The following is a 16,634-nucleotide window of genomic DNA, read 5'->3' as shown; positions in this document are numbered from 1 at the left end:
TTAATGTGTGGCCCAAGACAACTCTTCTTCCAGTGTGGGCCAGGGACACTAAAAGATCGGACACCCTGCACTGTCCCCTTCCACAGGCTGCCTAACTCGAAAATGGAGTTGACCTGTATGTTTGAATAAGGGCACTTCTGATGGTCATGTCTCCCCTGGGCGCTGGGCAGAGCCATGTGGTCAGGGACGATTTGCGTGGTCGTGTGATCAAATACGTATGAGTCGGATCTCATGTTCTCCTTGCGTCTGCATGTCCCTACTTCCTGTCTCAGGACCAATGGCACCTCCACAGTCTAGTTCAAGATCTCCAGTCTCGGGGTTTCAGGCAGCTTCTTGCATGTCAGTGAACGGCTTTGGGTGGAGGAAGTTAGCATGTCTAACTCAAGGCCACATATGATTACATCACCCAGAGCGATGTCGGAGCCCCTTGGTCTCTGTTTGCCCTGGTCAGAACTGTGCTCCTCACCCCTGGGGGTGGGTGTGTGTGTGTGTGTGTGTCGGACACATGCCCTGGTCCCCATCGCTGTCTGTGTTCCCTCCCCTGCCCCACAATATTTCCCATCCAGCTTCTCCATAAACTCCCGACTGGCCAGCTCTCTCGGGAACTTGAACGCCGTGGCAGACGACCCGGACAACAGAAGGATTTCACTCTCCAAGGCAGCCCTCCTGGCCACCCCCTTCACCAACCTCCTCAATGGCAGCTCCCAGATGCCTGACCCGAATTACCCCGAGCTCAACAACAACCAGTACAGCAGGAGCACCCCGAGCAGCCAGCTGGGCCCCCAGGGCACCAAGACCCAGGAGCAGGCCACTGTCACCGCCGCGGCCGCCATCCTCCGGCCCTCCTACCCGGGCCTGTCCTCCTCCTCCGCCCGGTTCCTGAGCCGCTCCATCCCCGTAAGTTCGCAGACACCACCTCAGGGCCCTGAGAGCCCTGATCGCGACTTCTGCGCCTCGTGGTCCTCGCCCAGGCTGCTGCCCAAGAAGTTCAGCAGCACCAAGGAGGCCTTCTGACCCCTCTGTGCTGTGACACCGTCTAGGCACGTCCCTGCCGCTGGCTCCTCGCCAAGTAAAGGCCCAGTTTCCACCGGGGCTCTTCCTTCCTCCAGTTTCTCCTCCCCCCACTGCTTTTCGGGTGGCTTCCCTGAGAAGGAAATCGCTTCTGTCCCCTCTGTCAGGGATGCACGAGTGACCCAGGCGGGTTCTTGCTGGGTTTCCCATCCCTCTGCCCACCCACCGCGGTGAGGGCAGAGGAATTCACTCAGGGCCAGGAAGGCTCACGGGGGGTGTCGGGGATGGGAAGGCACAGTGTCAGGAAGATGGTTTGAAGAGTGAGCCACCCTTTTCCTAGAGATGGGACGCAAGCTCTCCCAACAGCCCCGGCCCACGGGCTGTTCGTGCAGGCTGCCAGCCCCTGCTTCATGCCCAGTGAGCCCCGTTGAGCGAGTCTGTTGGCCCATGCTTTGCTGTCAGTCACGCTCAGCAAAGGGCGTGGAGGTTTCTGGGAATGTGAGTCCTGATTTGAGTGGACAAGGACGGAAGGAAGGAGACAGAACTCGCACAGATCAGGGGGCTGTGGACCCACGGGAGGGGCGCCCCTAGTTCCCCACAGGGCTCAGCACAGCTCCGGGGTCCCCCTCGTGCCCACTGTTCTCCTCCTGCAGGTTATCCAGGGGGAGGCTGGTTTCTGCAGGCGGGGAGGGGCCTCACGGGGGGCAGCGTGCCTGTACCCCCACACTGGGCGAAGCAGTAACCCCATGGGTGACCGTGAGTGGGACCCACTTTCCTCAGATGGCAGATGAGAAGCTGTTTTCTGACATGATGATGCTGTGTGAATGTGTGTGCATATGTGTGCGCACATGTGTATATGAATGTGTGAGAGCGTGTGCATACACGTTGGTTGGTAGAACTCACGAACACGCCATCTGTCTCAGGCCTCTGTCAAGCCCCTCACCTGGGCAGGTCCACACACAGTCCCTTTTCTGCCTCATGTAATTTTCCCATCTGATTTTGTTCCTAAGGATGTTTCTAAACATTACTTTGTACTCCTGCTTCGACTAGGGACCCAGCAATTGCCCGCTCGCCCCACCGCTCCGTCTGACTCGAGTCCCACGACGTTACCGCTGTGCATGTGTCAGTGAACCCTAACTCCCAGTAGCTGGGGCTTAGATGGCAAACGATGGTGTATTTACATCTTCATAACTAGGTCCGAAGGCCGTGGACTTCGCAGCAGAAATTGGGTCCCGTCGGTATTTCCATGCCCTGAGTGAGGGCCACTCTCCTTTTAGACCCCAGCAATAGGTCTTTCCCCTTTTAGAGGAAGCATTAGACGCAGAGAAACTTAGCGGCACCAACACCCGGCAGATTTCCCGGTGGGAGTTTTGGGCAGCTGGCATTGTTCAGAGTGGGACCCCAGGGCCCGGCGTCTGGACGGGAGCCACGGCCTGTCTTTTCTGGACCCTCGTTTCCCTCCCTGCTGGGGGGATTCTTTAGATGGTTGTCGGTTCCCTCCCCCTCCATGTTTCTATGATGTGATTTTGGTCTCGGTTCGTGTTTTCTCATTTTTCTCCTCCTCCTCCTCCCCCCCCTTTCTGGCCTGAGTAATTTTCCAGTAATTAAATTGAAAGTTAATTGTCTGTGTGGGCGGCTGCTGCTGGTTCCCTCTTCTCCCTCTTGAATTTGTCATTTGATTGTGAAGGAGAAGCGTTTCTAAATGTGGGAGTGGGGGGGTGGGTCAGCACAGTGGTGTTTTTCATTCTCTGACCTTCCCAGGAAGCAGAGAGCTGACTCTTCCCCCTTCATCTTTGCTTGAAAACAAAAACAAAGGAGAAACAAACAAACAAAACCCCTGTCTTTTTGGAGAGGGAAGCCGCCAAGCCCTACCCCTGCTGGCTCTCGGGCAGAAAGTCCGAGTTAAGATGGAAACCCCGTCCGCTGTGGCAGAAAGTGGGAGGCCGTGAGGCTCCTGTCCTTCTGGTCCAATGCCGCTCTTCTGACAGCCACAGGCTTCTTCTTGTCTAAACGATGGCGTCCTTCTCTCCAAGGCTTCTGAAGGCACGGCGTGCGGCCCTCGAAGCAGCAGGAGGGAATCACTCAGCAGTGTTTTTAAATCCTTAAGGAGAACAGGGAGGCTGTGTGGCAGCACCTTCGAGAAGCTCCTAGGGGTGGGGGGTTGGCAGGTGTTCTGGGGGAGCTGCCTAATGGTTTAAAAGCTGTAATTAGTGTCTCTCTTGAAAGCCCCGCTTTTTCCCTCGTTCTTTGCTGCAACTCAGCCCCCAGAAAAATGGAGAAACGATCCCCTTGTTCTGTCATGAACTGCTGTCATGCAGAAAACAAGAGCGAATGTTGAGGAATCCTGGCTGGGACGGGGTGCTGAGACACAGTCAGATCCTGTGTTTTATTTCTTTGCCCTCCTCGGCTGGTCTTGAGGTCGGCCCTTGCAGCGCAAGGGGCCAGGTGTGATCTGCACGCCCCGGCCCCGTGAGAACTCAGTGCCCCTTCTCTGAACCCGGAGGAGGAGGCCGCGAATGCTTCGGAACGAGGGCCGTGTGACGACGGAGTGGGTGGGGGGAAGTATCTTATTAGGCTGAGATCACTTGAGGTATCTGTCTTGGGAAAAGGATCTGTTTTACTTTGAAGAGACGTCCCACCGAGTTGGACGTGCATCTATCTGCACTGTCCTTTCCTGACCCCGTGAGCCCAGGTCGGGCCCTGCAGCCTTGGCCTTAGGTCTCCTTCTCACTGTGCGTTGCAGTCATCTGTTCGCTTGGCTGCAGCCTCCGCCAGGCCGTCGGCTGCGGGCGGGCAGGGCCGGGGCCTCCGGTCTGTACCGTTGTGAGCTCTGAGCCTAGCACATAGTTGGCGCTCATCAAGTATTTCCTGAATGGCTGTAGGGACGGTTGGGTGTTTACCTGAGGGGAAGGGGGGAGAACTGTGCCCCCATTTTAGAGACTGATCACTTGGGGGTTGGAGGGGTTAAATGTTGTGCCTCAGACGGAGCCACAAATACGCTGTAGCGGAGCTATGATTTGAACGGAGGTCCGTTTGACTCCAAAAAGCACGTGTTGTTGGTGATGTTGTCACGTCTGTGCTGTGTCAGGTGTTGAAACAGGAGGGAGAGCTACAGGAGGCTTTGTTTTGCCAAGAAGGGGCAGGGACAGCTGTGGGGAAGGGGTGACAGTGTCGTTGGGCTTTGGAGGGTGGTAGGAGCCTGCTAGGAACCCAGTGACCCGTTAGGGTTCTGGGGGCAGGTGGACCTCGGTTCGAAGCCTGCCTCTGCCACTTCTTGAGTCCTTTGCGAGTCCTTTAACGGCTCTACCAGGGGAATAATAATGGGAGTGATGAGAAGAAAGGGCGGTTCCAGGTTTTGTGCACCCTGAAGCCTACCCAGTTCCGCAGGGCCTCTTTAAGATAAAGGTTGCAACACATTTATTTTGTGAGCGTGCCACAGACCTCTGAGGGTGTATTTTGAGGGGGGTCCATGTGTCTGTGGTGACAATATCTTGGTGACGGGGTGGCGGTGATGATTGCACAGTGATCACGGACAGTGCTCACACTGTTCGCTGTTCGGGAGGCAGAGCCGAGAGTATTCCAGGGTTGCCACAGCGGGGGGTGGGGGGTCGGCACTAAAGATGTAACCTTCACTTGACCTTGTCTAGTTTCTGATAGCCCCCAACCAATGTGGCTTTCTAAAACCAAACCAGACTGCCTTTGAGAAAGGTGAATGGAGCCTTGGTGTCCAGCTGAACTGCCAACACCCACGCGACTTTGGCCGAACCAGGAAGGGCGCCAGCAATCCGCCACCGGGCAGTCGAGATCTTTGTGACTGTTGACAAGCACAGATTTAATTCCCCCGGGGCGGGGTGGGGGGAGAAAGGGACTCTGTTAAGAGTTCTGTGGAAAGGTGAGAAAATATTTTATGTAGCATTTTTGTTAACGCAAACCGGCTTCTTCTTGGGGTCCTTGAAATGCTCGGAAAGCGCTACAGAAAAGTGTGCGCACCTCTTTCCAGCCGATTTTATTATTCGGTCGTGTCTCTCCTGGCTTGACCAGAGACACGCTGCTGTGCTGGCCAAGGCGGAGCCTTTCGGTTTGGCCAAACCACGTTCGCGGAGATACTGACAACCCGCCCATTTTGGGTGTCCTTAACTGGGAAGCGATTAAAACGCCGGAAACCGGACCACAGAGCCCAAAAGAGTCCGGGGACTGTCGAGGTGGTTACAGATAAACCATTGCCCCCAGCATTCATTTCCCCCGTCTCTGCTCATTAAAACGTAAAACACTGGAGTGGAGTCTAAGGTACCGAGTGCCAAACGTGTGCTTCCGCCCCTTTAAATACCTATGCCATTAAAACAAAACTCTTTTTAAGGTGCTTTTTGCCTCTGTAGATAGAACTCAAATCAAGGGTAATGAGTGAACTATTTTTTTTCTCTCTTAAGGGACTTGGAAAAATGGGGAAATGCAGGGGGGGGGAAAGGCATGGCCAAAGCATATGGTGATTGTGAGTCAGGATGTTGACCTAGTGTGAAACTAACATGGCGGGTCATGGGGCCCTTTGGTTCAAGGTCATTGCATGTGCAGATAGCATTTCATTGATTTGCTGACCAAGACTTCAGTCTTTCATCACGCCTTAGAGCTTTCTGTTTTGCATAGCCATTTTGTCGTTTCACCGATGAACAATCTGTCAGTATTTATGTCCATCATTATTAGACGTTTTTCTTGCTCTCCTCACCGAAGGCTTGGTTTTGTGTCAAATTGAACTGCTCTCCGGGAGCAAGGCTTCTTGCTGGAAGCTGATGTTTTGACATAAGGGTTTTGGGGGCTGCAAGTGTGAGCTAATTTCAGTCTTATTTTGCGGTTGCATATTGCTGGATTTTGGCACGCATACCATAAAAATGCCGTATATTCACAATGGACTTGGTCTGCAGCTCACTCACTATAGCCCCGTTGAACTTACCGTTCACCTGAAACTGAATATTCTATTTGAGTAATTGAAATCTCTGGAGTATATAAATAAGTGCTGCCTTGTAAAATATTTATGCCTAAGTCTCACTTCCTTTGTTTTCATCGTCATTGCTGGTCCCCACCCCCATTTTTTTTAGTATTTAAGATGTATTAGGTATTCATTCTTATGGCAATGATAAAAAATGGGCAAAGCACAATGAAAACTTTAATCAGGATACTTAACCACGCGTGTTTTTATAAAGACAGTTTCTTTTCAGAATACTCCTGAAAATTATGTTGGATTCGGCTTTCTTGGACATAATTTTAATTGTATATTAGCTCCTCTACAGTAATAAATATTACATTATTTTTGGTAAGGTAATGTTTCCTCGCTCACTCAGCATCATGCCTCAGGTTATTATTATTCTGCCGCGGGCTGACAGACTGCGTGAGTGAGCCCGGGACAGGCGGTGTCCGCGTCCCAAGGCTTTATACTGGGGGTGGCTGAGAGCGATGCCCTCATCCTGGTCGTCTTTCCTGTTCTGAAGCCCTGGCATAAACCACATCCTGTGGGGAGGCTTGCCACCCCTTTTCCATTCTTTTTAGGAGCTCTTACACGTCACCTCTTCTCTTGAAATGGGCTGCCTCGGGAGCCACGCCCCCCCCAAACTGTCCCCAACAACTCCTTGACTAATTGTTTGCTTATGCACGGTGTCCCTCTCACTTGTACTTATTATCTCACATTGACACCTCTGTCGATTTTACGTCTGTCTGAGACATGTTTTGTCCAGGGTGGGCACCGGGACTATTATACCTTTCAACTCATGGGGTTGAGAGACTGACTGCGTCGGTGGCCGATGACGGGATATAAAGCTCTGGGATTCTGAAGCTGAACAAAGGGAGTTCGGATCCTTTTGTAAATTATTTGCCATGTGGACAGATTCCTTTGTCCAGACCCCCATGCCATCAACAAAACGGGCCAGTCTCAGAAATGATAAGACCAAGTCATGAAATGCTGCTGACCAATGTGAAAAATAAATATTGGGGGAGGAGCAAAGGGCCAGTGGGAGCGAATCCAGTTCTCAGGAATCTGATTAGAAGGATTGTGCAAGTCATTTTGTTGCCGTCGGACGGATTTGCGCTTCTTCTTTCTAACTGCGGTTTCTGCCCAGAAATAACTATTTGGCAGATTTTCTCTTCCTCTGTGTCCTCTGGTTTATGTCCCTGTCAGTGTACTCTGATGGCCTGTCCCCGTACATGCCTTTTCGTAGGTTATTATCTAAGATGGTAAGGGTGGGCCTTGCATCGTTTACTTTTTTGGAAACTGGCCCACTTTTATGGGACTGCCGGACTCGGCAGCACAAATCCTTTGGGGTCTGAAGGTCTGATTTCAAAGCAAGAGATTTGTAAGCTATTTATTCAGTGCACCCATTCTGAAGGAGTTTATTTAAACGATTCCTGATTCTACTGCATTAGACGCATTAACATTCTGATGGATATGTATTCAATTACGCTCGAAAGTATAATAAATTCTTCAAGTATAGTGTGATCATTTTAGTTTAGTTACCAGTGCCATTTAATGCTTTTGAGTAAAATTCCACAGTCGTGCACAAAAGCATGGAAACACATTTAGTGTTACCAGTTTTCAAATAATGCTTACTCTTTCATCTCTGCTCATAAATTAGTAAGCCCTTTAAAAGATAAATTTCTTGCAATGACTTTTGTCATGAGTATCTCCTTCTCAACCAGCGCTTTATTTCCCTCCTTTTTTTTCTTAGTTTGCTTTATCTATCTTTTATCAAATCGACCCAGACTGCGGGGTGTGGAAGGAGGAAGCTGTGTGATGTGCCAGGAGTGTGATGCGGGATGGAATGTAACCTCACTTTGTGTCTCTCCCTGCACAGTCCCTTCGGTCTGAATTCGTTCATTACTAAGACCTCACCACTCCGGTGGGAGCCGCTCTTAGACGCGCCTGGACGAGCACCGCAGAGAGAGCGCCCCCCTGCGGGCCGGAGGACTCACTCAGCCTTCTTCCCTAAACCCCAGCCAGCACTAAAACCCCCTCGAGAGACTTGAGACCGGCCGCCCCGGTCCACGACTACTGTCCGTGCACTGAGACTCTGTTCGTCCACACTTTTTAAGACAGTTTTCATGTTGACTTTGGTATTTTCAAAGGTTATTTTTGATGTATTGCGGTAATACACCTGTTATTACATTTACGTGTACAGTGTTGCATTATGTATGTATCGTGAACTTCAAAAGCCTATTTTGATAAATTTATAAATATATAAAATTACGTCAGAGCTAGACTATATTTTGACTTAGATTTTCTTGCTGTTTGCTACCAAAAATTTGTATTTTGGATTTGGTTAGGATGGTTTTGTCTACAATGAATACATAAATTTCTCTCTCTTAAGAAGAAGCAAGGGAGAAAGTTTTGAGAAGGTGGTTTTGATGTCCCGACTCCGAAGGTGGCGGGGCAGTTCCTTCTTTGAGGAAGTCAGTCTGATGCACAGAGTTTCTCCAGGTTTACCTCGAGCAAGAGTAGTCGCTGGATCCGGCTCCTGGAGACCATTTTTCTCCCCCTTTGCTTTCATGGCTGAGCCATTCAGCTTTGCGTCTTTCGGGGCGTTAGCACAATGCAACATCCCATGGAAGATGGGGATTCACTGACTGTCCCTCCCGAAAGTGTCCTCCATGAAATGACTCAACATTCCAGATGCTTCTGTGTTTCCCCTGCTCTCCAAAGGGCTCTTCGGCCCCTAGGCGTTTTCTGCTTGTGGTACGAGCCCGAGCCTGCCGGTGACCTCACCTGGGGCAGGCGCCGGTTGTACCTCCACGAGGGGAAAGAACTGAAAAAAGGCTGCTGCTAAGTTCTGTGTATTAAAGGAGGCATGTTTCCAAGAGATTAGAGACCTTGGCACAGAGCTCGCCTCTCAGAAACCCAGCGTGAAAATGAAGGGACTCCTTTGTGGCACTTGGTATGGAAGCGTGGTCTTCCATTCAGGCCTCTGGGAGCCTGGAGGCTCCCTTTCTGTGGGGAGTTGGGGAGCCCTAGACCCCGATTCCCCACGTCGCTTAATGGATTCACATGAAGTGCTTCACTCCCACCCATTGGGTTATTTATAATGTATTTGTCAGGAGAGGGTGCCTCAAGACTCACACATGTTTCTGGATGTTTTACAGTTTTAAACAGGCCTTTGAATGAATGTTTGACTCAGGTTGGTTGACTGAACCTTCACGCAGGACAGCACCAAATAATTGCACTAAGTTCATGAAAAGATGTATGTTTTAGGGATCAAAACTTGTGGAATTAAATTGTCTACCTTTTTAGAAGCTGACATAGTGAAATATTTTATTATGAGTTATTGTAAAAAAAAGTTGGTGAATTATGTAGGCCGATGATAGTATTTTTTTTTTAAATGATCATTGACAAGTAATTCACATGACATTTGGGAAGTGGAAAGGGAACCACGGAGATTTTAGTTCTGTGAACACTAATATGTGTGCAGCTATTGAAATGATTGTGAAATTGACTACTGTAAATTTGACCTACTGGTATGTGTTAGTCATATGTATCTACATGTGTATGTCTTAAAGTTTTATACACATGTGCATACATAGACTAACCAAGAAGTGTATGTATATAATATAGAAAGTATATAGAAAAGTAATTCTACTGCAATAATAAAAATTGTTTGACATGTATTTTGTTATGAATAGTTTAACTTTCCAAAAGATATTTTGTTCTATTTTAAAGTGTAGAAGAATACACTGCTAATAAATAATAAAAGTTTTATGCAATTCACATTTCCCTGGCTTTGATAATTTGGGCTTTGAAGTACTAAGGTACTGAAGTCTATGATTTTATGTTTGACCCGATCTGGTCGGTGCCTTCCATTGAGTTCCTCAAGGTCGCCAGTCCGGATTTTCGGTTCACCTTTCGTTGGTTTTCCAGGATGCGGTCATTTCCTGAAATGCACAAGAGTGAGCCCTAGGAAATCGTATACTTTGAGTTTCAGATGATGTCAGTTTCTCACTCTTTTTCTCTCTATCATTTTCCTTTCTGTTACTAAAGCAATGGTCACGGGTCAGCATTTGGGGTTCTGCTTGGTCATTTACTCTATGACACACCGGAAAGAAGCCAGCTTAGGAAGAAGAAACATGGGAGATAGTTTATGTATTGAACTGGATCTCTTTGGGTTGTGATAGCTAGGAGGTTCATCCCTTTCTCTTTTGCCTGTCAGACTTGTTTGAAACACGTGAGAAAGGTCGTGGGCGGCAAGATAGCTTCACCTCCTGAGTAGGGAATCTGCCAATTAGCTGTCCTCGCACACTGCCTGGGACAGTTGGCTCCTGAGGTTGTCATCGGACTACATCTAAGGAGATTTCTTGTGAATTCATGAACCTGTGTAAAAGGGCAGAAAGTCTTTTTCAACAGATTTAGTTCTTACAAAAAAAGATGAAAAAATTAATTAACTAGGACCAATGAATTTCTCACCTACTGGCCATTGAGTTGACAAGGTTTTCTTACCCATAGATGTCAAAACACTTGAAGAGGCGAAGCAATCTTTGGATTCAGCTGTGACTTAAACAGCGGCAGGAACACAAATTCACCAACCCTAAGCTCTACAAAAGTATTTTCAAAATTGATCTTGTATGCTTTCCTCCGCGACGTGCTGAGTCACATGTTCAAGTTCCTTCGTAGACCAGTGGTTGGTCCATAGGCTGAGCAGGACTCAGGTGTTTTGGGTCCTATGAGGGTGTGTTCTTCTCCGAGGTGCCCTCGTGGGTGGAGCTCACGATGCTGCAGCATCTTGCAGTCTTTCTGGCCTCGCTCAGCAAAGCGAGAAGCTGGTCACTACATGTCTCCTCCGAAGACGAATTAGGGAGATTTCCAACTACAGCAATATGTAATCTGCACTGTGAGATGAAAGTACTTTACTTACACACAGGTTGCAAGGAAAGTGGAAAATAATGGTATGAAGTTATTTTGAGCTGAATTGAAAGGATAATATATTCCCGCCCAGTTGCTTCTCTATGGATCAAATTATGATAATCATATTGAGGAGAAAAATAGCTTTGCTAGAGAAGTTTAAACTTTTTTTTGGTGGGTGCAAGTAGGAACTTACATTGAAAGCCTACTTCTAATGGCAGATCACGTGATTTCAAGCTGGTAAGTGTAAGTGCACGGACCCTTTTGCTCACCATGTCTTGCTTTAACCTGGCCGACCCCAAAGCAGAGATGGGTTACCACCCCCACCTGGCTCCTTCTCCTCAGGTCTGATGCAAGTTGACCAGAAGCTTCTTAAAAAGTCGATTGCAAACGGGACAAGGGAGTGGCTATAGAAAGGAGACCAGCTGCAACGTGTTGCTTGTATTCAGCTTTAGATCCAGGGTAAGGGTCCAGCAAATATGTATACATTTTCCTTTTAGTTTATTTTTTATTTTTTGGTTGCAGTTTGCATTCAACAGTTTTAAAAATTAGTTTCAGGTGCACAGTACAGCACATACACACTCATATAGGCGACCAAGTGATCCCTCCCTTAATCTGAGTCCCCACCCAGTACCTTACATCCTTACGGCAGTGTTATTGACTATATGCTATACTTGCATCCCCATGAATCTTTGGGAGCTACCAATTTGTACTTCTTCATCTCCCTTCACCCCCCACACCTTCTTTTTTTTTCTTTTTTACAAATGTATCTTTATTTATACGATAGCTCTCTTTTCAAAGGACTTAGATGGCTTCCAAGAATGCAGCAAAAGGGGGCTTTGGGCACAATTTTTTGGGCCTTTTTTCAAAATTTTAATTGTTCAAGTACAATTTTTTGCCTTTTACTCCCAGCCCCACCCCTGGGCACAAATTTTGCGGCAACTGATTCTGGGATTTAAAGCCGAGGTAAAAAGGCCTCTCAGAGGAGGTTGGCTGTCCCTTCCATCCGGGCAAATGCACACTAAGTACGCACCTCAGTCACAGCTCTGGGACTCTTCCTTGGGGCTGTTGCTGCCCAGAAGCTGAAGACTAATGCAGTACGTTGGCGAACTCCAGGTGCCACGCGGGCCGTAGAGTGCCTGAAACGTTGTGCCCTCCACCTAATTTGCTAAGAGGGTGGGCCTGAAGGGTTCTTACCACAAAATAATAGCAACACAAACTGTAGTAATAACGAATAAAGAACCAGGAACCCTCCCAGCTGAGACCGCTCACCGCGAAAGGGTACACAACAAAATGAGTCCTGGGAAGGCAGGGGGTGTGGGGAGCCGGGTGTGGGGAGCCAGGCTCGGGCTGCCCAGTGTCCTCTCCCGAGGGGTCATGGAGGGGTCCCTCCTTCAGCAACTGGTGGTGACAGTCCATGTGACCTGCTGTCTACCAGTGAAGCTCATTAGACAACAAAGCACCCAAACTTACGAATTTTTTAAAGTTGCGGGTGGTCCTAGCAGCGCCCTCTACCGGGCGTACACCGCAACCCCAGACTCCAGGTGGGAAAGCAGGTGTTGTGCCTAAACCTTCATGTGTTCTCGGACGCGGGGCGGCGCCGCTGAGCCAAATTGTCATCAGGGGCAGTTTGGTATCAGCGTGGGAGCTTTTACCGGCCAAGGCCCCAGGTGTGGGCTAAGGGCGACCTCGAATGCAGGCCTTTCTAAGGATACCCATCTTTTTGGTACACTCTGTATATCAGCCAGCTGATTCTGTAGGAACAAAAGCCCATTTAAATGGACGCGCAGCTTTACCTTAGGAAGTGGATGGACCCCGGCCCCTGCCGTCAGGAGACTGCCACGTGGAGAGGAGGAGTTGTGAGCGGGAGACAGGAGCTCTGGGCCGCCAGGCTCCGGTGCACCAGGGCTCCGGCTTCTGTTTGGTTCTTCACAGGTAAACTCGGAAGTGGCACAGCTTCTGGTCCCAAACATGATGCTCGTCACAGGAGACGTGCCACCCACGGGAGCCGCCAATCTGCCAGTCGCTTCCAGGGCCAACTGGAAGAGGAAAAGATCCCTGAATCTTCTTTGCCTTAACAGATGACCTTGTCCTCACATTTTGTTCGTATAGGTTCATATAGTTTTTAGAAATTGCAATTTCAAAAATACACAAGGAAAGAAGTATGGAGAAATTAAAGCCAAAACATAATGCAATAAAAATAAAGGCATCATGGAGGCTTTAAAAAGAATGTAGTTAAAAAAAACTACATATGAAATAAAATAGTAAAATATATATACTGGAAATTGCTGAACTGCTTACAATAGAGTAGAAGGCAAATCAAAAGAATAAAAACCCTGGCTGGATAGCTCAGTCGGTTAGAGCATTATCCTGATACCCCAAGGTCATGCGTTCAATCTCTGGTCACGGTCCATGCACGAATCAACTAGTGAATGCATAAGTAAGTGCATAAACAACAAATCGATCTCTCTCTCTCTCCCCCTTCCTCTTTCTAAAATCAATTTATAAAAAGAAATATGACAATACCATTTATGAATGGAAGTTTTCAAACAATGAGTTAGAATAATCTGAAGTGAGAGCAGATAAAAATAAAAACTTCAGGAAGTTTCAAACACTCTTCAGCAAGCAGCAGGGCAGCCTGTGCAGTGAGGGTCACAGAGGTCACGGCTCCTTCAGCTGGACCCCAAGGTCGAGCTGCCCTGGACGGGCTCCCAGACGGAATGTTCTCAGGAAAAACCCGCGAGCCCGACATTTCAGCAGCTCACGTGACCTCAGATTTGCAGCGTGGTATCTGCAGACCTTGGGGGAATGTTAGCAATACTTTTATTCCTTTTTGAGTGATTACTCTAAGCCAGACAATGCGCAAAGTACCATGAATCCACAAGGAAAACCTATTTGCTACCTTACTACCTAGCCCTGTGATGGGAAGTTCGAGGGGGAAGAAACAGATGTGGAGACGCGTGGCGCTTTGCCCAAGGTCATACAGCTAGCAAGCGGGACGGCCTGGGTTTAAACACACAGATGGCCAAGGCCACAGCCCATTTCCTACTCTCTCTGCTGTATTGTACGTAGCCTAACAGCGTCTGCCACATACGACCTGGCTGCTGTGAGGGACACCCAGTGAGACTAAGTGCCGGGAGCACCCCGAGCAGGGCGTACTCAGCATTTTATTTTATGTAAAATTTTTGTTTTTTCTATTACCAATGAGTCCCCTTACACTCCCTTCCCCGCTGTAATCACCACCCAAGTACATGTTTATTGATTTTTTTTAGACAGAGAGGAAAGGGCAGAAAGAAAACCATGACTGTGAGAACCATCGATCAGTTGCCTCTTCTGTATATACCCGGACTGGGGATCTAAGCAGCAACCTGGGCAAGTTGTTCCCTTGGAAATCGAACCCGCAACCTTTTTGTCATACGGGATGACACTCCAACCAACCGAGCCACCTGGCCAGGGGGGTACTCAGCATTTTAAAGCTTGGGGTTGAAACACACGTTGGTAGGCCTAGAAAAAACTGTGGTTAAAACGTTTAATTGCTTTGAAAATAGAGCATGTTTCAAGGCAGAAAATCTTAGAGACATGTCTGTGCATTAATAATCTCTTGCTATGCTCGGCTAGCATGTAACATCTCTAAAAAGCCAAGAATGCACACCGTGCGACCTGACGGGAAAAAATTAAATTCTGGCAATTAAAAAAAAAGTTGTTCTAGTGCGATGTTGAAAAGACACATTGGCCAAATGGCGGGGGGCAGGGGGTGATGTTTCCACAGCAACCTGCCTGCGCCCCTTCCACCAGGCGAGGCTTCTCCTCCTGGGCTCACACAACACTGTGCAGCCTCCAATAAGCCGGCAACTTAGGGAAGTTTCAATATACATTTCAGCATCATCCTAATAATGAACCCTGAGCAATTCTTTTCCAAACGTTACTGTTTTCTTGGTTTTATTGGGCTCAGATTCTGGGCAGGAAGATACCTGACTTAGCGTTAGGATCTGATTTAATGACACATTTTACTTAAAGCCTATCCTGTTATCAGTCCGTATTTTGTTTCTCCTTTTAAAGGAATATGATTCTTATAGAAATCAGAGCTGTCTAGAGCGAAAGGCCCCAACCCTCCTCCCCCTCAAATCTGCTCACCCGAAGGAGCCGCGATAACAGATTAAACTTGCTGAGCCTTTTTGTCTGAAGCATGTTCTGTACTTAAGACTCCGAACATCTTAAATGCTGGGTGTTTTCTTGTTTTTGTACAAGTGTTCTCAGTGCTCCAAGAGTCGAGCCGGCCAGGTAAAAACATCTCGTGAGGTGTAGCCATTAAGGTTTCTTTTTACACCTGTCACGAGCCACCTGCAGCCAACCGCTTTTGCGCTCAGCTGGCTTCCCACCTTTTCGGTGAGCCTCTTTCGGCTTTTGGGTTTGGTGAAGCGTAACTCTTCCTTCTCCTCGGAGCTTCGACTTCCTCAAATGAGGGTGCACGCCTTCTGTGCCGTATCCCGGGTCCCCGACTCGGGCACAGGTCGGACCCTTTGATTGCACTCCACTTTTATTCTTTTTTTATTTCCTCTGAGTATTTCAGAAATGAGGTGCTACACAGATTTCATTTTCGTGGGAAGACCCTTAGCCATCAGGTCTGGAATCTGACTGAAGTCTGTCTGGGGCTGACACAGGGCTGGAAGGAGAACTTTGAAGCTTTATCAGACAGGGTTGAGGGACGTTGGTGGGCTGCTCTGGGGGTCTTTGCCTGTCTGGTGAGAATGGACACGAGGAGAAAGGAATTGAACTAACTCCCACTGACCCACAGAGCTCACAAAGCTGGTAGATTGATAGTCATTCATCCAGCAGACTGTGAGGAGCCGCTAGGAGCTACAGATAGGAAGTTGAGACCATCGAGTTCACAGCCTTCCGAGGGACACAGACACGGAAATGACCATCCAGCCCGGTGCCACGCTTTTCCTGGACAATGCTGACGGTCACAGGAGAGAGCCTGGAGGAGCTGGAGGAGGGGGTGTGGCTGGGGAAGCGTCACGGAGCAGCAGGGGTTGGTGGGAGAGACGGCTTTGAAGGCAGCGGGAGGTGTGGGAATCCCGTGCTCATTAAAGACCTGACCGCGTTCACCTGGCCAGGAATAGAAGCGACCACGTTCAGACCCGCGGGGCCAGCACTTATTTCCACCCGGGGAAGGATCCAAACTTGCTAAACTTTAAGGAGGACCCAAGGAGAAGAGCGCGACAGTTTTCTAAGCACCTGTCATTTTGCTTCGAGGAGATTCTCACAAGCAAGCAGCTCCGGGTTGTCTTGTTTCCGAATCAATTTAGTCTTGAAAATTACACAGTTTCTTAGATTTTCCCCCTTTTATTTTGGATCCTGTCGACTCTGCTTAACTCTAATGAAAGACAAGTGCCCAAAGGTGTATGATGTTTTTTTCTCCATCAATGACATGTGGGCACTCACACATACACTCACAGAGCTCTCTAAACTCATTTGAGCTCATTGTTTAAACGACTAAAAATAATTCCTGACTGCTTAAAAACACGAAACAATCTCTAGCAAGTTCCTATCCCTAACAGACAGAAAAAAATTTTTTAAGCAGATTGAAAAAAAATATATAAATGATGTTAAACCTCTTACTGGAAAAAAGGTTCCTTCTGGGCAGAGACCATGCCAGAGCAATTTAGCTCAAATTGCTTTTCCTGGAAAAGTTGAAAATGCGGCTCAGAAAAGACAAGCCTTGGCAACAGCACAAATCGACCTTCAGAAGCCA

At 48.4% G+C, this 16,634-nt stretch overlaps 1 protein-coding gene across 2 annotated transcripts in view; it reads left to right on the top strand.

The window, feature by feature from the left end:
• CDC14A (cell division cycle 14A) overlaps positions 1-9,360 on the top strand; it is a 103,399-nt gene extending 94,039 nt beyond the window's left edge. Inside the window, exons 15-16 of one of the 2 annotated variants that reach the window (XM_037051325.1) lie at positions 567-897; positions 7,848-9,360. In XM_037051325.1, coding sequence (XP_036907220.1) covers positions 567-897; positions 7,848-7,877 — 361 coding nt within the window. In that variant the 3' untranslated portion in view covers positions 7,878-9,360. Of the gene's footprint in view, positions 1-566; positions 1,228-7,847 lie in introns of those variants that run through there. The other variant, XM_037051324.1, reaches the window with a different exon arrangement.
• The last annotated feature ends 7,274 nt before the right edge of the window (positions 9,361-16,634 follow it).

This window comes from Sturnira hondurensis, unplaced genomic scaffold (assembly GCF_014824575.4).
Source record: "Sturnira hondurensis isolate 20B ecotype Veracruz unplaced genomic scaffold, ASM1482457v3 Scaffold0007217, whole genome shotgun sequence".
NCBI lineage: Eukaryota > Metazoa > Chordata > Mammalia > Chiroptera > Phyllostomidae > Sturnira > Sturnira hondurensis.
This window is presented reverse-complemented; position numbering and strand designations above follow the sequence as displayed.